The following is a 22,691-nucleotide window of genomic DNA, read 5'->3' on the forward strand; positions in this document are numbered from 1 at the left end:
AAATATCAGTATTTCAGAGTTCTGTTATGGCATCAGACACATTCTGATAGGCCTGACTTTGGAAAGAAAATTCTAGTTCTTGCCTGCTTGAAGTATCACCAGCTTCAAGGGTCTATGAGTCCTGAAAATAATTCCTTCTGAACTTCTTTTAACACAGTAACAATGGCTTAACCGTGAAGATTAAAAATACAGTAAATCCACACTTTTGCACCTTGAGAGCAAAGGTGGTACTAGTCTCATCAAATACTAGGGTTAAATTTAAAAATCAAATCAAATCTGAGAATCAGTCAATTTACTCTCAGGAGCAGGAATAAAAAAAATCACAAAAAAATCACAAGACTCGCATGGTATTCTTAAGAAAGGGAACACTGTTATTATTAATACCCAGTGGATCAAATACTTTCCTCATCAGGAGGTCACACATACTGAATAATTGCTTACGCATTGTTGCACGACAGCTAACCACCAGCTGTATCACAGACAACACTGCTAACGTAATTAGAGAGGCAGCATGACACAGTACAGGAAGTCTGATAAACGGCATTATGCTTCTGTTGTTGCTACAAACTTCTTGGGGAAAAATTTTTGTGCCATGTTTTTCCCATTACTGAAGTGGGGAGAGTGATGAGGTTTCCTCCGTAGGGACACTATCTTGAAAGGGGGAAGTGCTATATAACACACTTGAGAGTACCGTGCCTGTGTTCTGCCCGTCCTCCGGACCATTCTGATTAGCTGGTCATAGACTGGCTGCATGTCATTCCATACACATCTTTCTCAGCATTTCCTATTCATCCATGCAGCCATGAACTGCTCTCTGTATTGTGGTGTAGTTTCCACCAATTTTCCCAGTACGGAAAAGCAGACTTACTGGTCTTTAGCTCCCCAAATGCTTTTGGAGAAATCTTGTGCTTTACACAGCACAAGAGTTTGACAGTTTCATATCTGAGCTCCTTCAGAACTCTTAAGTGAATGCGATCATCCCAACAAGTTACTACTAAGTATTTTATCCATTTGTTCTAAAATCTTTCTTACTAACGTATTTATTTGACACAGTTCCTCCACCTCATTCCCACCACTAAAAGCATCTGATATAGAAATCTTCCTAAGTACCATCAAAGTAAAGGTTTTGCCTAGTTTTTCCGCCACGGTTTATCTTATTTGAGCTTTCCTATTACGTCCTGACCAGGTTTTCTGGTTCCTCCCAAAATGCACAAAGGGCTCTCTTTTTCACCAGGAAGCTCTGCAGGATTTTCCCTTGTTTGTTCCATGTGGTGTTTTCAAAGTCATCAATGTTTTAATTAAGCACTTAGGTACAGAATTCCTCTCAGGGTTCATCTGCATTGTACCTTAATTTTCTGAAAGGTACAAAGCTGCCACTAAATACTGCCATTAAAAAATACCTAAACATGCCATTTCACAGAGTGAAAGAGAGAATTATGTTAAAAGAAATTAGCTATTTTCCAACACACCACAAAAACTTCCTCCACCACACAAAACTTAAATCGGTATCCACATGTATGCAATACTCAGAGAACTATCTACTCTGTTCAGTAAAATACTCCTCTACAGAGACAAATCCTGAGGTCCTAATTCAAGGAAAACGCATACCTGATTTTAATTGCACTTATCTTTACCTAAAGATGCCTTCCTCCCTATGCCCCTAACAAAACCTAAACAAACAATATAACAAAACAAAACCTGACTCAGGACTTCAGGACTGGGTCCCATACTATTTTCTATTTGAAGTTTGGCATTATAAAATAATCATTCCAGGACTGCGACCTTTTGTGCCAAGTTTCAGCCTGAAGCTGAGTTATTAACTGTGAGGGGTGGAAAAGTAAGGTATTTATAATGGCTCTGGTGGTATAACCTTCATTAGAACAGTTTGGATGGAGCTGCTATCAGAAAGACTTCTAAGAAGTTGGTTGGTGAAATTATAATTTATGTCATGCAGCACCTTGAGGCAAATTTTAAAACAATTATTTGTGAACGCTACAAAGACATTTTCCTACAGCATTCTCATCAATAACATAGCCCCCAAACTGATTCAGAAGTGGAAAAAATGCCATGATTCCAATTAAAGACAATAAACTCCATGATCTGTATTATATCTCATCTACCCCATGAGCCTATAATCTAGAAATGCCTTTTTTCTCTTTCTGATGGCAGATATGTATTAAAACGTCCGCTTTTTTTTTCCCAAGCTTTTTCTTTTATGGAGGATAAATAAGCAAAATTCATATTCAGCCCAGCACCCACTGAGGCTGTCAGCTGTAGTGTTTGTCATATTTCAATCAAAGCTGAAGCCAGCCAGTCATTTTTATACTGCACAATCCCTACATACTCGAGGACCAGAATTAATGAATTAGCTATTGATTAAATTCCACTCTAGCAAATCCACCGTGGCAAATAAATGAACTACCCGGGGCACGTGTAGGCCACGGCCAGACATGTCCGGGCAATCGATCAATGGTTAGTATTCTTTTGGGATATAAGAACAGCTGATGATAATATGACATGTAGAAAAAGGCAGTGTAGAAACAGAGTCTGTTTCTGGCTGAGCAGATTATAAAATAGGAAGGGATTTTTGATCCTTTTGCATTCATGTGTTATGACATATTTAGTCTATATATAATAGCAGAAGCATGCATAAGTGTTTGCAGTACAGACAATACAAACAAAGGCATACATAAGTTAAAGCCAAGGGCAAAAGATGAGATCCTGAATTGAGTTCTTATCATCAAACAAGCTTTGACTTTATCTGTATGTGTGACAGAAAAATAGCAAGCTTAATTTCACCCTTATACGGAGACAAATGGTGAATTCAAGCAAAATGTAGAAATGATAAAACAGCAAACAAAAGTCCTTAAGAGATCGCAGGAGCAAATCTGTTCTGCTGGCCATTCCTGAAGGCTCAGATGTTTGATTTCTGTTATTTTAAAAAAGATCTCTTCTTGTTTCTACAAAAGAAACACTGCTAATGAGCATACTCCATCAGAAGGGTAATAAAATCACACCAACAATAAGATACACTAGGCTAACTGTTTTATTGTTGGTGCAATTTTGATAAACGTGCTGGTAAACGTGGTTTTAGTCTGCCTTTTGGAAAATATTTACTCCCAAAGAATCTCTATCTATGTTCCTGTGTGGCTGCTTCTAAAGGCTGCAGACCTGATTCTCCTTTTACAATTAAGAACTTGGCCTATGACTGTCGAGGAAGTGGAGAGTCAGAATGCAAACAGCTCTTCAAAGAGACACAGGTATGCGTGCCTTTTAAGATAGCTTATTAATTCTTACTGCTGTGATGGGTGACTTTTTTTCCACAATTACTCGAAATTTCCATTATCAGCATTGCATTGCTCCCTGAGCATTAATCTTCCTCTTCTTAACTGACAGCAGAGTGTGATAATTTTCATTCCTCTATACTCCTCCTTTTAAATAGTTCCACCTATGCTTTCTTTATGATTACAACACAGTGGCCAATACATGGGTATGCACAACCAACCAAGAGTGAGATATCCTCAGTTGTTCATTTGGCCAGAAACTCCCAACACCAAAAATACGATCATGAACAAACACTTTAGAAGGTATACCAAATTCTCCAATGCACCTCATTCAGCTGAGAGAAGACAACCTTACACTCAGTCTCCCGTTCCAGCCACCAATTGCTGTGATACATGAAAGCCAACTATAGCATTGTACCTTGAGCCAGTTACGTGAATAACGGGTGCTGACAGCTGCTTTGGCTCATCCTCCACAGTTGTAATGCGGGTCCCATTGCTTCTCACACAGGCATACACTGTACAGGCTTCAATCTGATGAAGAAGAACAGGAGTTTCAAATATTCAGCTGCAGAAATTATACAACTATGTTACCTATTTAGACTTTTCTCCCTACATGAGATTTTCTTCTTTTCTACTTAACAGATTCCATGTAGCTGGGAAAATACCACAACTTTGAGATAAGCATATCCACCACAGACACTGTGCTGTTGCTCACCTTCCTACATCTTTTTCAGAAACAGATGTACGTGCAGCCCTCTGGTAGTGATTGCTGTTTTCTATTAAATTAGCATCAACAGCGTTGCAGTGAGTTTGTATTTCTGTATATATAAACAGAATCTGGCACGTAACCCTTAAAAAAGTCTAACTGTAGTTATGATGGAGAGACAACAAGCTACTATATTCTAATTTAGGGCCTTGAGCAAGTCACTTCAGTTTCCTACACCTACCATGTATTATGACACAAAAATAAGGATAATTTTCCTTAATACGTTCTATTCCTTCCTTCATGTCTGTTCTGGAAAATTTTGTTAAAGGTAAAAAACGTAAATACAAATCATTTGCTTTGTTATTAAAAATCCCACAGAGATAAAAATATATTCCTTCAACTCTTGGGATTATTCTAAATAGAGGTAAAGTGAAATAGCAAGTGAGGACGGTAACATTGTTTCTATTTGACAACAGAGAAGTTATTCAACATAAAAGAGCAGAAACAAATGAAAGATAATACAGGAAGATTACCAGTGAGATGCACATGCATCCAAGATGATATTTCCAGAATAAGAGAAAACAAATCAAAAGAAAAAAACAGTTTATTTTTTTTTTTAATCTATCAAATTGATGCAAACATTGGTCTAGTATACAGACTAGGAGAGTGGAAGAAAAGAATAATTAACATCACAAGCAACAGAAGGTGGCCATGGTAAATTAATATAGAGGGTCCATACGTGTGGCAGTACTTTAAATTTGCATTGTTATTGAGAAAAGATAAATGTGTTTCCAAGTAGCATTCAGAAAGTCATATGTGTATTCATGGATGGAGGTTTGCTGTTTCAGAGGGGCTGGAACATAGAAATCTGTTATGGTGTGCCTGTCCGTGATATTTACTTATAGCATGTTGTAACCGGATGCAAATTTTCAGAACAGAATGTACATGGTTACTGCTAAGTCCTTCTTACATATAACACAAACCAAACCTGAATGAAATGGACAGGGATAGTTACAAATAAATTCCAAACTACATTTCTTGATTATGTATTAATACAATTTAAAGGTAGAGAGATATTATTTATTCTTTTCTTTTTTTTAATCTGCACACAATATTTTGTTGTTCAGTAGACACCTGAATAGAGAGGCAAAGATGGAGATGGAGAAAGAGAAAAGTGAAGAAAACTATTGTAACTATTAACAGTATAAAAAGTACTACTATGTTTCAGGGCTCAGCTCTGCTTCCTCCTTAGTACGATGAGGAGAAAAAAATGGTAAAAGGATGACAAATGCAATATCATTATTTCTCTGTGCTGATATATTATGCGTGCCTGATGTTTCTAAAACAATTGCAATTTTTTTTTAATGAGTAGGAGTAGAATCTTTGCCTCTTTGTAATATATGTTGGGGCTTTGCTAATGCTGTAGCACAGAGCATTTAGGAGAAAGTAAATGGAGTTCTGATGGTCTGAAAAAAAGAGATAATGGAAATTTGTATTATGAAAAGTGTATATAGACCTAAAATATACTGAAAATAATTTTTGCTTTGTACATATATACACACACATGAGTGCAAATATATATTCATATGCATATAGAGAAATTCATGAAACTATGCATCTTGGAAGTACATATATTTTATGTAAAATTAACATATGCTACACAACTCAGAAAAGATATTCTAACCTGTATATCGTATATAGTGAATGGAGACAAATCTGCTAAAAGAAAAGACCCAGGTTCGTTCATTCCAGTCTTGTACTGCTTATTATTTACATAGATAGAATACTCTGTGACAACACCATTCGGGTTTGAAGGCGATGTCCAGATGACACGTACAGCTGTACTGTTGATGATGACAACCTCTGGAGGGAACATGCCCTCAGGCTCTAGAAATAAAGGAAGAAACTGAATAAACTCCAGCTGTCTCTGCAAAAGCACTTGTTTAACCAAATGCAGATTAGTATTTAGGTTTAGCAAAGGGTTCAGTGCTTATCTGCTTTCCTCTGATGAAGTTATCACAGTCTGAAGTCTTCTGTAAATTGGCTTATTATACTCTCAGTTAGAAACCATGAGAGTTGATGGTAAAATGCTTTATACCACCAGCACAGCGTCAATCATCTGTGGTACGTGGCCAGTGAGATATGATGATAAATTATCCACCCATCTGCACTGCCAATATAAAAACATGATGTTTACGTCTCCCCTAATCCCAATCTTTCCAAAAATGAGAAAAAGAGAGAATTTTGCTTTTAAAGCAAAACTTGAGACCAAAACGCTTTGCCTGGTGGAATGTGACTTATCAGCCTTGTAGCTCAAGTAATATGAAGCAATATGCAATATTGTCATTATGTAAATGGTTCTGAATGTTGATTACTATAGGTAATGATGAAGTCTAACACATATTAAAAAAAAAAAGCTTTCCTTAGCGTTAAATTACATAATTATCTAAGCATGTCAGAAATAACCATGCAAAGACCTATTTTTATCATAAGAACCCATCTTTACCAGTTGAAAAATTGCCCTTGCAATCGATTCTATTTTACAAACAAAAGGTGCTGACCTTTGGCATCAGAAAGGAAATGGAATCCTCACTTAAAGTGCTTTGCTAATGACCTGGAACACTTGCTTCTGAGGTAATGATATTATAATGTTTATAATGAGACTTTATAAAGCAAAAAGATTAGAAAGACCATTCCAAACACATTTCAAATTCACTATCCTCCCCCCCGCCCCAACTCCCATACACTTGCTAACTGGCATAGAAATGACTCATAAAGAAATTTTCTCAGAGCCTGAACTTACACCTAGAGTTTCTGGTGACTCAAGAAAGGTCCTGTGTTCAACCGTCATGTCAAAAGCACACTGCTTCACAGAGCAAATCTTTTTAAAAAAACCCATTAATTGTTTTTAAATTCAACCATTTATTGATATGAACTCACTTCCAAACTTAGCGTACACAGATAGTAGTATATAGCAGAAGAGAGAACAAACTGGGTTAATACCTGCTATTAGAGCTTTTGCTTCTGTCTCAGTGGGACCTTTTATTGATCTACCACATGATGACAACCAGCACTTAAGCATTTTAGCCCTTTTTCCTTTTATACCGGAAATTTTATAATGGAAGGATGACTGATCTCAACTCTAACAAAAATCAATCAATTTCTGTCTCAGATTTTAAGCCAAGCTGCATTTACTGCTAACCAACCTCCATCTGATGTAGTCACATGCACAACTTCACTGTTGATGCTGTGGACCCCATTGAAAACTTGAAACAATATCTGATACTCTGTGTTGGGCTGCAAATCACCAACAACTGTATAGTTTACATCAGCCTGGATCCTCAGAGATCTCCTATCAGCAGTAGAATTCAAGAAGAGGATGTAATAGGCAACATCTCCTTGCAAATCTTGCAGTGCTAAGAAAAGAAAGGAAAAACATTGGAAGATCAACTGGAAGATCAAGTTTCTTATCAACAGCATTTATTTTGAAGACAAAAGTAAATTTTATGCCAACTCTCCTTATTAAAAAACAAGAAATGCAAAGATTCCATCAAGTGCTTATGCAATTTCAGCCTTGTAAGCAGAGATACAGAATGCTCTTCCAAACTTGTCACACCCACTAGCAGCCCACCACTCCATCTAATACTGGAGAAAGCTTTCTTTCTCTAAGCGTCCCTACTGATGACAATGGAACCTGTGAGGTAAAAAACAAATTAATGAACAGCCAGCAGTGGTGCACAAACTTTGCACCTTGCCACTGTAAAAGAATAGCTTTCACTCAGGTTGAAGAGCAAAATCAGATTGCTCTACAGCACTACTTTAAGGTGAAAACGTCAAGTTTTTCCCCCCCTTTTTCTTTCTTCCTTTCAAATAAAACCAAACAGAAAGCACTGAACTCCTGTTACTATGCTCTAGCCAAGAGGAATGAACATGGGTAAGTGCCTGTGTTTTAAATTATAGCTACATTCAAGTTTACGCAGAAAGCAGTAAAAAAAGGCCATAGTGAAAATGAAAATCCTCGTGTTATTATTCTAGAACCATTGTGACAGCACCTATATGTAAATCTGTAATAAACTTATAAGCATTATATTTATGGAGGGGGGAAAAAAACCCTCTTATTTCTTCCCAAAATGTATTTTGCCTAGTAGTAGTTTCCCCAGGGCAAGGAAGAGAACGCAGCAGCAATTTCTGGCTACGCGTGAAAGAACATTCATTGTTCTGAATAGATGGGTAAACAACAATTCTATGCAACTCCTGCGTCTTCATTTCAGTTAACTGAGATCTGGTCTGTTACCTTATCTGTCCTTTGCTGAATACCTTAATTTCAGATCTGATCAAGTGCAACTGCTCTTCCAGTAGACATCAAGATGAAAAAAATAAATACGACAAAAATTTCAACCACTAATACGTATTGTTTTAGATGACATCCTGTACCACTGAACAAGACTTAGCTGACTTGAAAATAGAACAATTACATTGTTAAAAGTCAAAAATATATTTTCTGAATTAATATGGGCAGAAATTCTTAATCAAGAGGGATATGTTATTTCTGTTTTCACTGGTACAGATAGTTCTAAATCCTTAAAAGACAGAAAACTTCACCACATTTTCCAGAAAAAGAAGGATAGCAAGGCATCTTATGTTAAGGTCTTTCAAGTTCCCAGAGAAAACAAGAAAATTATTTTGAAACTACTAATGTGGAAAAAAAACTTGGGTAGACAAAATAGTTAATTTGCGTATTCTAACATATAAAGTAATGAAATATGATAAGGAAATAAGGTTTTCCAATAATGAATGGCCTTGTCTTGGTGTTTAACCTTTGCATTCACAAACAGTTATGGAGGAAATTTCTAAAGTATGAACGAAAATGAAATCAGATTGCATTACCTACATCTAGAAGGTCAGAGGTTCAGATTACTAAGGTAATGAAACTTCAGTGAGGTGCTTCAGATCTATTACATTTGTCAGTTTTTATAAACATGCTTACTTCAGGCATGCAATTATAAGATAAAGAGACTACATTTGTTGCAATTCACCATCCAGGCCTTATAAAATCATTTGCATGCAAGTCATGAAGAAATTCCCCACTGCTGTATTGGCAGATCAGCTAGAGAAAGTGGCAACATTCATTTTAAGGAGCAGACCAAAAAGACAGAAAAAGAGGATCCTCTCATCCTGAAGGAATGTGTATGTAAATTTTCATACAAAGAGATTAAATGTACCAAAAAGACAAACGGATTCTGTGTGCTACTTCTTTATAGATTTCTCATGAGCTTGCATTAACTGTTTTTTCGCTTCCACTAGTTCCTTTTGGGCAGAAAGAGCCTATAACAAATAGAAACATGCCTGAAAAATAGCAAAACATGCACCTTTTTTTTTCCTGTTTCTTTCCTCTCCCTTCAAGGACACTTAGCTATATTATAAATCAAGACAAGGACTGTGTTTCCTATGAGAGCAAGGCAGACCAGCATAAGTGATGGCAGCTTAACATCTAGTTATTGGAATAAATACTAAGCACACTTACTTGGTTTTGACCATTCCACTTCTACAGCAGTATGATTAACTGCATGTGCAGTGAGGATGCTTCCTTTCTCTGGTAATCCCGCTAATGTAGTAGCTATCACTTCTTCGCTTGATGTATATCCTACCTCGTTGTGTACTATGAGCTTGTACTCATACGTTGTGTACCTAAGACATTTTAAAAATAATTCAATGGAACAAAAAATACCGATGCAAAAAACATTTGCTCTAACCCTTCTGGCTGTGCCAAAATTTTGTTGTTTCTTTTTTTTCCCCTGGAAAGTGAAGTTGCATTGTTTGCATCAATGAAGAATCTGTAAGAGATGTCTGTCTTTCGGAAAAATTTCAGCAACATTAGCATGGCAACAAAAAGTAAAAGACACAATTTCACTTCCTCATAGTTACAGCTTCTGAGGTGTTGGGAGATTATAGCTCAATTCAACATGTAATTACAGCAGTGGCAAGCTGCCAAAATTTGGATCGCAATTTAATCAAATGAGGCTCTTTTTCTCTTTTGGGAAACCCATTGATTTTAACTTCCAGAGTCTCTTTTGTAGAAGTGATTCATCACACAGCCAGGACTCTCCCACTTCAAAAACATCAAAAAAAAGGCTAAAAATGCAAACCTATTTTATAAAGTATTTTTCTTCAAAACTATATATATTCTATTTACACAGATTGATTAAATATCACATGTATATTTAGTAAACCAAGTGAGTGCCACTCCCTAACTTCTCCTCTCACTCAATGGCATATTAATGTTTCTTAAGTGAGATTTCATAAGCTCTAAATTACTTTCTTCATAGAAAGCCCCAAACAAAACTGTGCAATCACAAAAATACAGGATTGTCTTGTTCAAGTTTTTGGAATAACTGTCTACAAATCCAATGAAGGAACATAGAATAAACGCCTAATATTTAGAGATTTCTCTACAAAAATAAGTGTCACTTACACTGTACTTTTACTTTCACTTTTTACTGCTTCACTGCAGCACCCTATGTTATGCAATCACCCAGCCTGATTTTCAAAAGAGCTAAGCTTTAACAGTCCCACCAAGAAGAAAGCGTGCTAATGGGAGCTGACTAGCTCTGACTATAGTGATAAGTGTTCTAGAAAAACTTTGACAATATATGTTACATATAGTTTCCCTCCCTGCATTTTTCTGCCACTTGTAAACATATCATATGGTTTTCTTGGCTATTGCAGTGCTCATGCAGTCAAAAATGAATGGGATCCCATCTTGACATTTTAGGATGAGAAATTGAAACTGATTTTGGATCCACATTTCTAAAGATAAAAATAAAGACATTTGGATTAGCTTACTGGAAATGAAAAAGCCATTTGAAGAAATCATTGTAAAATAGACTTCTATTAGGAATATAATAAAAATTCACTAATTCTCAGACATGCTTAAAACACAAACATAAACACGCAAAATAGATACTTTTATATATATATATATATATATATATATGTATGTGTGTATGTATGTATGTATATACATATAAGAGTGTCATTCTCTATAACATGTTCTCGCCAGCCACAAACTCTTCCTGACCTGTTGACGGCAGAAATGGCAGGGAAGCCATTCCCTTGAGGCTTGAGGCTGCAGAACCCTCCTCAAGAGAAGTGCTCAGGTATATGTGAGGGTTAGGCACACTTTTCTGGCCGTAGCCTATTGCACCCAAAAGCTCCTTGTACCTCATTGCTTCACCAAGACCGTGTTAGACTTCACTGCCCCTTCAGAGCTGCAGGCATAATGCTGCACACATTAGCTCTGCTGAATGAACTAAATTAAAAACAGAGGAAACATACAGAATTTAAGACATGGTTTAAGAAAGAAACGGACACTTTGGGAGGACTGGGTTAAAGAGCAACTCCACAGCCAGTTATTCCAGTGGATGAAAATGAACTGTGAGCAAGTGCACAGCGACAAGCCAGAAGTAGTAACCCTCGGCTTGGATCAGCCCATACAACAGTCAGGAGCAGAGGTTGTATTCTGCTGGTACGAATCGTGCTCAGGAGGGATGCTCACACAGCTTTTATCACAGTAAGTAGAAGCAATGTACAGATAGTTGAGGGGCAGGGTTTTTTTATTTATGCAATTCTCATAAAGCATACCAGCACACACAGAGAACACATATGTTCTGTAACAGTCCATGGATGTCTTCCCAAAATTTTACCCTCCCCCCCACCAGCCCCCGCCAAAAAGCAAAATTGATGTTGCATCTTTCATTATAGAATCTTAATGTGCACGTTTGCATGTTTTAAAGGTGGTAGCTTTAACTTCGAGATGAGGAAACTAAGGCAGATCAAGAACAAACGCCTTGCTCTGTATCACACTGTAGGTCCATAACACACTGAGAGAGAGAACTCACCCCTTCGCTTCCCCACTCACAACACCCTACATTTAACTATGATGGAGCTTACCCAAAGCTGCCTTAAATGACATCCACTGTGAGTGTATTAAATACTGTCACTGATTACAGAGATATTAAAACAATCGTTAACTTGCACTTTAAAAACAAGTTAAAAAAACAATACTGAAACCAAGTTTCAAATGTATCCCAACTAGGACTCCTCAAATGTTCATTCTGCCTATGGCCTGACTTTGACAACACACCAATCTAGAGCATGTATACACACATATACCTCTAAATGGTTTGACTGCATGAGCATATCAACGCTAAAATTTCACAAGATCTTTATTTTCATTTGGATTTTATAGCAATATACAAAAATGAAATATATAAAAGATTCAAGAATGACAGAATAATAAATCCCTGCATATTAGAATTCTTAATACTATACATGATGACAGAAAATATTTCATTACATAATTGGTATATTCACAACATAAAGACACAAGAAATACTTTGAACTATTAAACATACACCATATGAAATGCCAGCATTTGTTTTCATAGTTTTTGTAATCTCACCTGCTAAGACCCTTATCTTCATAAAACCACTGAGTTCCTGAGTAAATATTGTGCCACAGATTTAAATCTTCAGGGGGATTTGATGCAAGTGGTTGCTGGATTTTACGTCTCAGGAGCTCATATCTAACACAAAAGACAAGCAGAACACCAGGATTATCTCAACTAATGTTATTACACAAAAAATCAGTTTTCTTTTTTTAAAGCCACACGTTATTTTGTTTTTACAGCTGTAAAGTTTCTGAGGTAAACACTCTTTCTAATGTTTCATGATTTAAAAGATTCAATTACTTTAAAAAGCTACTTTGAAAATGGAAAATGAAGCACTTTCATTTGAAAGAACAAGTGTTTTCAATGATTTACAAATTCTAAACTAGTGAAAAAGCTATGAAGCTTAAGTCCAAATAGCCTAGTAACAGTGTCTTATGTACACTTGACTGATGTCATCCGACATGCTCAGACTGTTCCAGCATAGGAAATGGCAAGGTCTCTTTAGCAAACGAACTGAAATATATAGCATTTCTATTACTATTTTACTGGTAGTAGCACATTAAGAGTGTATTATATTTAATGCATGTTTGTTCATAATTACAGTGTTAATTACAAGTGACAGATAGTCATGGAAAGAGGTAGCCCAGCCATTTATAGAGCTTAGGGAGGCACCTTTTTTATTTGGGTAGACATTCATGATGTAAGCTTGAAAGACCAAATTATTACATCTCAGTTTTATTTGGTATCTGAAGTTGTATTCCTGTCTCTGCTCCAAAAAGTAGGTCAGCTAAGGCCCATCTTTCATCAAGTGAGCCATGAGACACTCTTGATTCAGATAACGTCTTCCGTCCATTCTGCATTACTCACTCTTTGTCATCTTTCATACAAAAACCTTATGGAATTCAACAAAGATTAAAGCTCTTCATGTCTATACAAATTAAAGGGGATAACATTATATTTTGCATTCCCCAATTAAATAGAAAATTATATCCCAGAGGAAACAAAATTATATAGAGTTGTTTAGAACCTACTAAGACTATTATTCTTTATTAAATTCCACAGGACTTTTCAACGGGACTTTTGTTTCAGTTTGATGGCAGTGTTTTCTTTCGTAAGGCACCAGATGTTTATTCCCTAGCAGTTGCAGAACCACTTGGAATTGCTTTGACTGATGAGCTGCAGTTTTAATCAAACTACAGTTACAACAGTGTTTCCGCTGATACCCAGCAAGTTAGAGCATAGACATACTTAGTCACTTAAATATGCAACGCAATTCCCTGAAATTCTGAGCTGCTGTGTATCCCACCCCAGTTCGAAAGGTACCATCTTTTAAAATCCCATCAAAAGTATGTGGACACTCATGCAGATCTTAAGGACTCTCACTTCAAGCTCTTATTTCTGGAAATGTTTCCTTCTGTGTTTAAGCATTCTGTAGAATACTAAGCCTTGATGAGGTTCACCGTTCTGTGAATGATCTTTCTGACCACTGGGTTTATGTGCAATTCGACTTTTATCTTTTTCTGTTAAGATCACCTCCAGTTTGATGAGGAAATGTTGCACAATAGCATTCCAGATTTGAGATCCTGAATTAAGCAGGTAGTTGATAGGTACTGCCTATAGCGATTCTGCACTGCTTCACAGCAGAAATCTCCTGAGAAGCTGTTTTACAAAAGAGCTAAGAATTCTCATGCTCCATGGAAACTTGGATGTTCAAGTGCGACTTTCAGCTAACTTTCTCCCTTAATTTTAGAGAATAAACCTCAATATGGATAAACAAGCATTGCACCACTGACCTAGTGATGCTAAACCAAATTACTGTAGCACTTGGGAATAAAATCTCAAATATTAAATAATAAAAACTAATTAAACTGCAATTTCATAAAAATATTCAAATGACTTCATACCCCAAGAATAACTCTCACATCAGTGGTTCATCAGTGTCAACATAACCCAAAGACAGAACATTACAGTACTATTAGGAATAGTCCTGGCATATTCTGTCCAATATAATTCATAGACAAGTCATGAAAAGCATCAAAATCTTTTTGAACACTCAATGGTGATGGAGTGTAAATCACCCCCACTGGCAGCTGCTGCTGCTACTCTGCTTGCTGCAGACTTCTTGCTCCATCATGCTGTACAGAGCAGCTGCTTCAGTGGTTGTTCTTGTTGAGGGCAGCATGGCACACCATGAAGGAAATGAAGTTTGAAGATGTAGGTCGTGCTGACTTACTTCAATAATCTATGGTAAAATTGTCATGTTGTTAACCTCAGAATAACAGAGACCGCTTTTCAAATCTGCAAATTTTACTGTACAGTAATCATCATTTCATTCAGTTGTAGTGTGCCGTAATTAAGCCTGAAGAAAGAGTCAAGCTACTGTGGGGTAATAATATATGCAACTGAAAAGGCATTACATGATAATTATTGAGCCTATCAAGGCATCTAGAGTGCTACTAACCAGAACATATGGAGCATATATGGAGTATATTATGGATATAATTCTATGCGCAATGTTTCACAATATCTTAAAGCATTAGAATGAAAGATTTCAGTTTGATATTTATTTTGTGTATAAATATATATTTGTCTTTACAATTTTTTTTTTTTTTCACTCAAACAGACATTTATATGTACTCAGTAATCATAGATTCAAATCAGGACCCCACACCATCATTCCAGACAACGTCAGAAAAGATGCCTTTCTCCAGTTCCTGTGGAGCAATGCAGCCTGCTTTACCCAGCACTTCCTCGCATTTCTAGTTTTTATCTCTGCCCCTAAACTTGTAGCATTTTAATTTCTGCTTTTCTCACACAGTCATTAATTTGCAATTCATTTATCAGTTAAGTTCTAGAGCTTACTTTGTGTCATCACAATACCAAATGGTCAATTTCTCTTCATCTGGAATAACCCACGCAGAACATCGGATGTGCTGAACACTCGTGTTCACAGAGATCTTATATTTTGTCATTTTGTTGATGCAATGTGTTGCCTGAACTCACCACCAAAAAGTGCCTGGTGCTGCAGCCCACAGCAGTTATGGCTTTGTTAAGATCCTGTGTTTATTCCTTCTAGCTCTTCAGACAGCGCTGCTCTGAAACACTTAAAATTCTTAACTCTGTTCTAAAAAGTAAATCCCACAGCACCGAGGCCACACGTGCACAAAATAAGCGCAAGAAGATTCAAATCTCCCTCTAGACATATCCACTTTACATGAGTCCACTCATGACTCCTGAACCCTAAAGAGGAACTTTGAAAAGTCAGGAGAAATAAGAGATCCCATCATAAAGTTTGCATCCCCCAGATTTTTCTGAGTCAGATTTAGGTAAGGAGAAGAAAGCTGTCATCTCTGCTGCAACAGAAAGCTTACCTCAGATGAGGGCCATTAGGCCTTAGGGGTGGCCGCCAAGAAACGGCAATGAGCGACTCACTGACTGGAGTCACAGACAATGGACTAATACTCTGGGGAACTGTTGCATGTGTAGTCACATTGGTAGGTAAACTTTCCGTGCAGCCTCCTAGAAAGCCATCACCTCCGGAACATGCTATTACAGTGACTGAGTAGTTTGTATAGGGTATAAGATTAGTCACCAAATGACTTAAAGTTGATGAAGTATTCCCAGTAATGATAATTCTTGGATCAGGCATGCGAATCTCATAGTTAAGGATTTCTCCATTCTGTATGAGAGGAGGTTTCCAAGAGACCTGAAAGGGGAGGGGAGGAGACAAAATACAGAATTCTTACAATCCGAATGCAGAAATACAAAAATAATATGCTATAAATGGACACAACTGGGATATCCAGATGTTCTTTTATTTCTTTGTAAAGACAGACTTTGTGAGTGACCTTGCCCAGGTAACTGGGATTCAATTTTTAAAGGTACATCAGTTAGAAATCTAATCTCCTTTAATTTAGCGAAGATTAGGTAACTAAGCAGCAGTTGTGCCATTGAAAATCGACTGTTTGGCTTCACTAGTAAAGTGGGAATGCTCCACTTCTCCACTCTAAATTCCACGACGTGTTCAGATGCATTAGCAAAATACACTAACTTTCGTAAGTATCACTACTTGTCATTTGTTTCCGTAGGGTGTGTTGCCTGGTACACTGATCTATTACTGGCAGAGTAAAAAGAAAAATTTTGGGGGGGGAATAATTTTCAGAAATGTATAATGGCATTAACTCCTATGAGAAAAAAGAGTCTGTCCACACTCTTTGCACGACAAAGTATGCTATTTTCCCCCCTTTATTTTTCTATTATAAATTATAATGGCAAGTATCAGATTAACAGATATAATTCTCCATTGTTAGTAGGACACAATTATGCTGAGAAAAATTTAGAGAAGAAAAACTGGAAATTACATATGGAATTTATGGTACAGTTTTATATACACTGCTACAATTACTGCAGTTTCGATTTGATTTATCCATTTGCAAAACCAAAACCAAAAAAAACTCAAGAAAAATATGGCTGATTCATTGTCAATCATTTTTAAGATTTTGTCAAATTAATTCTTCTGTTTGGACTCACAATTCTGTTCTTACTGAACTGAGGCTAGAGTTTTTTTAATATACATTATTCTCTTTATTCATTCTTACCAAATCCAGTGAGGAATACAGTACAAGCATGTTCCCAGCCTTTTTTTAAGGCTTTTTAACCACTGCATTTTGAAAGAGGGAACTTCAGACTGACATAAAGGGGAAATATGTAACTATGTTAAGAATGTCAGAGTTTCATAAAGTTAGCTAACTACATCTGTTAATCCTCCTTGCTCTAGAACTCCCCGTGCGGGAAGTGCAGTGGCTTTGCTTTGTTCATCGCTCTGACTGCTTTCCTTGCTATTGACCCACTCATATATAACAGTCGTTGCCTCTTTTCCTCCAAGGCATGGTATAATTAAGGACTGAATGCAAGATTACAAAGAATGCAGAAGCAGAGGACATCTAGATGAAGATAGGTGCAGAATAAAATAAAGATAACAATGACGTGTTAAACAGTAGTACCAAGATACTTTAAGCTGAACTTTTTCCTTAATTCTCTCAAGTCTCCAAAGTGAGTATCTTTAAGAAGGTATATGAACAGTTGCATATGGCAATGGAAACATAGAAGCTTGACTTATAAAACGATTTTTGATGGACCCTTAAGGATTAGGAAATGTTATATCTTAGGTACAGAAGAACCTCTTAGGCCTTCAGACTCATAAGAAACCTGGCAGCAAAGTACTGGAGAAAGCTGAAGGTTTTTGATAACAGAATCTGGAATACTATTAAACAGAGAATTAGCAACAGGGTGATCTTGAGTACAGACAGCACAAACAAGATTATTGGTGCCCACATAGGAAGGACTTAGCTCTGGCTAATTATCAAATGCTGTATTCAGATTTCTGTTACTACTGGCCCCAACTCATGATCAAGCAAATAAAGAAAATATGATTAATAAAGCAACGCAAAATTGCACAGAAGGCGGGAACCAATTCTGCATCTCTCACAGACATTGAGTGAAACTTTTTGCAAAGTCTGTGCAATCTCGTCCTAGGTTTAAGAAGCATAGAAGGATGGATGATTAAAGCAGATAATACAAAAATTTGTTTTCAAATGCAGGTGGAAAGCATTCAGGCTACTGAACTTCAGATGCTATTTTCAGAACCAATGCTTTTTGCTGCTTCCACCCTGCACACACTGACAGGAGGCGCTGTATATGTCACACAAAGAGGGGAATGTACCCAGCTCACTTTTCTTTTCAGGGACATGCCTTTGAAGTCGCTGGAAGAAGCACAGAAGGCTTTAGGGACCACGGGTCTAACACACTACAGCAACACACACATTTCTTCAGATATGATCATATTGTTCTTTTTTGAGGTGCAACACCTGTCCCAAAGTTCAGCCTCAATGGAGTGTGACGAAACGCAATATAGTCTAGGTCTTTCTTTGGAATATTAATACAATAAAACTGTCATTACTTATCAGTGAAAAATATCCTATTTGTTGATTAATGCAAGGGGGCTTCTAATAAAAGCACTAAATGTTCTATATGTAGTTATAGCTCAATAAATTAACCATATGTATATGTTAAATGCTTTCCTGGTACTATACTCTTAAAATAGAAAATTGTCTAAAAATGTTCACATTGTATCAAAATTTGTTTTATTTCATGGAAGGGAGGAGGGGTTATTTTTGAATTAGATTACATTTTAGATACATTTACGTCTAATAGCATAAAATTACTTAATAGAACTTGCACAACACTTGCTATATACTTACAGAAAGGAACAGATTAATTATATATGCAGAAGAACAGACACAGCTCCAGAATTTCAGCTTGTAAGTAAGTCTTATAAAATGTGCACTATATAGTAAAACTTGAAAAAACTCCCAGGTGTTACTTCATGACAATCGTTGTGCATTAGTCAACAACATACTTCATACTTCACTTCATACTGTACACAAGATACATGTTCTATAGTATTTATACTGGGAAATTTCTCTCTCTTTATTTTTTATTTTTTTTAGAAAAATGAAAATCAGGCTGAACAAAAAGACTATTCTGTCAGCAGCATTATCACACAGAAATGCAACTCACTTCTTGCTAGGCGTGGATATCTTATGCCAAGTAGGGGATACCATAACCGTGATTTGGTTAATATTTTTAAAACTAGACGGGATATAAAGGATACTCACAGCACTCGTCACTTGACCTGCTTTGAATCACAAATGTCACCTGGGAATGACAGGACATGCAGTCTCTGACAAGCCTCCCTCTGTTAGGGAAGGAAGGCGGTAGCCTCTACACTTCAATGACAGGTCAAGGGCAAGGGACTGCCTGACCAGTACAGTCTAAATGAAGATGGTGGAGCCAGCCTGGTTAACATATACCTCATGCTACTGGACCTCTTCTCCACTTTGTTCTGCCAAGGTTTGAGGTCAGAGCTTGGCAATGCATGAAAGCAGAAAAGCTCAGTAGACAGGCTGTGCTGGAAGCAGTAACAGTTTGTTCATTGATTTGAAGCTCAGCATTGAGACCATGAAAGAGGATGCCCATGAGGAAGACAGAATAAGGTAACTACAGGGAGAGATTAACTGATCCAATGTAATGACTCTGGAAGCTGTCATTTAAAGATCAAAGCACCTTATTTTCTTCACCACAAAATTTAAAGAGACAGAAATTAGCCATTTTACCCCATTAAACAGTTATAACCTTGGAAATCTTTTCTTTTTTACAGCAGTTGGAACCCTGCTAATTCTGAGCTCTGTTAAGAGAGACATTGGCACACGGTTCACCGGTTTACTAGTTCAGGCCTGGCTTCAACAGTTTGCTTTTAAATCAGCATGTCTGGCTTCACTTTATACTCATTTCTCGTAGCTACTGCTTGTAATATCTACAAACAGAATAAATACACTACTGAGAGCTTTTCACTGTTGGTCTCAAAGCACATTGTAAGTCTCAAACTGCAAGTATTATTATTCAAGTTTTATAGATGAATAGACTAAATCCCAGATTAAGTCATGTATCAGAAAGAAGCAAAACTGAAAGCAAAGACCTGCTACCTTAATTCTGCATTCTAGCCACTGGAACAGTCCTAGTGGCCAGTCCTCTGCCAAAAAAAAAAAAAAAAGTAGTAGTTGGGGGATGAATTTCCTCATGAGTTCTTATCTCTTTTAACAGGAATTATACTGGGATTCAATCAGGAGCCAGCATCACACCAGAAAAGCAAATCCTGACAGAGGTCAATGATGAGTATTCTTATACATGCCACACATGAATTACATCCAACCTCACCACATACAGTTCACAGAACTGTTGGATCAAGTTTGCAGTAACAGATTGTCACTACAAAAAAAACTTAGAGAAGCGTGTGGTTTCAGTAACAGAAAAACAGAAAGAAATTTCTTTATGATCCTAAATATCCTCCATAGTAAAATTTTCAAGCTATGTTACATGCTAGGTGATATGCCGATGAAATCCTGATTAGCCCACCCCACCGTATGACCCGCACCAAATGAGCAAGCTATGCAAGAAATCACAATGCTAAAACACAGAAAGCCTCAGGTGTGCAAGTTAATGTTGTTCCTATGGGTGCTGGAGTATCCTAACTCGCTCAAGTGGCAGTTAAGTGGCAAATAAACCAAGGTCTCACTGACCTTAGCAGCATTACAAGGCAATCTTCACATAACGATTGATTGCTCCTAAATAACTTCCCCAATGCACCAGCTATACCTGCATAAAAGTTGGAACAAATACAGTGGTGAATAAAGGCCATACTTTTTTTCTCCCCAGCTTGAAGCTGCTAGGTGGCCTTGTCAGATCTCTCTTGAACCCACAAGGCCTAGATATCAGGGTTGTTCATATTCCCACAGTGTTCTTCTCAGGCCACTACGGTCTGAAGCATTTTGAGAAAGAAATAGCGAAGGAAAGCAGGTTTTAACCAGGAACATAATAGCCACATTTTTTACCACAGAGTGATCTGCAGAGGTAAAACACTAAAGAATTCTCTCTGTGTGAATCACTGATTTAAGTGAACATGGAATTACTATAATATCATATTAATCAGAAGTAACTTCATGATAAACATTAATGTGTGACACAAAACCCAGCTCCAGAACATATGCCTATAATTGTAATTCCATGGGAAGCAGGAAACAGATAGAGCAAATACCTTTCTTCTCATTGATGATTCTCAACCTGCAATAGCACGTATTTCATTTCATAATTGGTTTGAATGTATGAATTGTATCCCTTCCATACAACTGAAGTCTTTCCCTCAGATCTTCTCATTGCAGGCAGTCTCCAGAATAATAGGTATTTAGCAGTCTATTGTCCAACTTCTGTGCTAATGAATAACAGAAGTTAACTATTAAAATTTGGCCTTGTTTGGTTTTGTTTGCTCAGCTGCACATGCCATTTAGTAGTTAAATTTGAGAAATAGACTCTAGAGCAGTTTATCACTCTAGAGCAATAAATGATTGCAAAGACAGAATGCAGGCTGCAACTCTTGAATATTCTGCAGACAGCAAACAAGACATTGTTCAGTCTGTAGGGTAGAATACCATCTTTGTCTGCTGCAGCTTCTTCTAATATAAAGAAAAGTATGGTAGGTGAACTGTAAATTAAGAGATTGCCATCTCTGAGAGAAAAAACAAACAAGAATGAAACAATGAATTAAAAAGCCTAGAACCCTTCCTCAGTCAGAGAAAACATGAGGAAAACAGTTAGGAAAAGGAAACTAGCCATGCAAAATGAATGATATGATATGAAATCCATATGCAAAAAGAGAAATTAGGAGAACGACGGTTGGGTGCTACAGAATCACCACTGCAAGCAGAAGAAAGGTATATTTAGCAGGCAAAGAACATGCAAAGACCGACAGAAAATGGCTGCAACTTCTTCTCTATCAGCAGCCCAGGTGCTGGCACTGATTGGCAAGGTAGAACAATAAAGGCAAACATGCACCCCGCAAACTCGCTCAGAGTCCCATAAGCCACTATCAGCAAGCCTCCAGTTAAGCCAATAATCAAGATTACAGCTCTCTTCCCCAGGCCAAAGCCCTCAGCAGAGAACAGCAGTACCAAAAGGGAAGTCTTCCTATTGAAAGCTAAGTGGTCAAAGTTGGAGAATTTACATACTAGTTAATTTAGCTCAGCGTACCCAGTCACATAATGCTTTTGCTGCACAAAGAGCTCCTTTAAATAATTATTCACTGTGTAAACCAGCCTCTTTCTCAAGCTATTCAACCCAGCTACTTTCCTGAATGTCATATCAGTGTGAAATGTGAGATTGAAGCAGCATAGCAATTGCAACCCTCACAAGAAAAGGAAACAATTTCTTTTATACTTCTGCACATTAGGGTATAGCAAATCTTGTGTAACAGGAATAACGTTCATGGCATTGGCATATACTGAATAAACGGCTTTTGCAGTTGCTGAATACCTCCACTTCACTTTGGCATTTAATCAGCCACAAAAGCAGTTTATTGCGCAGTATACTCTGTTACCGTGAACATTATCAATTCAGCAAATATTAAAAAATATCACGCAGGTGTCACAGAAATGGGTACTTTTAAAATTATCAACAGCTTTACGCTTTCTGTTGCACAAGAAAAGCAAGCTAAATGTTATCATTCCATTCTGATTAAAATTAAATGTAAAAGGAGCACATATACCTCAGAAATGTTTATGCCAAGACAGTGACCTGCTGTGCTGATATTTTCCTCCTTGCAGAGTGAAAGCCTTGGTCTATTGAAATCAGCTGTATACTC

General features: G+C 37.1%; 1 protein-coding gene across 1 annotated transcript in view; it reads right to left on the bottom strand.

Moving 5' to 3' along the window:
* USH2A (usherin) overlaps nt 1–22,691 on the bottom strand; it is a 401,466-nt gene that overhangs the window by 106,315 nt on the left and 272,460 nt on the right. Inside the window, exons 41-46 of the mRNA XM_068939839.1 lie at nt 15,811–16,145; nt 12,452–12,574; nt 9,515–9,678; nt 7,197–7,406; nt 5,675–5,877; nt 3,703–3,815 (exon numbers count right to left, since the gene is read on the bottom strand). Of these exons, the coding sequence (XP_068795940.1) occupies nt 3,703–3,815; nt 5,675–5,877; nt 7,197–7,406; nt 9,515–9,678; nt 12,452–12,574; nt 15,811–16,145 (1,148 nt within the window). The remainder of the gene's footprint in view (nt 1–3,702; nt 3,816–5,674; nt 5,878–7,196; nt 7,407–9,514; nt 9,679–12,451; nt 12,575–15,810; nt 16,146–22,691) is intronic.

This window comes from Struthio camelus, chromosome 3, assembly GCF_040807025.1.
Source record: "Struthio camelus isolate bStrCam1 chromosome 3, bStrCam1.hap1, whole genome shotgun sequence".
Lineage (NCBI taxonomy): Eukaryota > Metazoa > Chordata > Aves > Struthioniformes > Struthionidae > Struthio > Struthio camelus.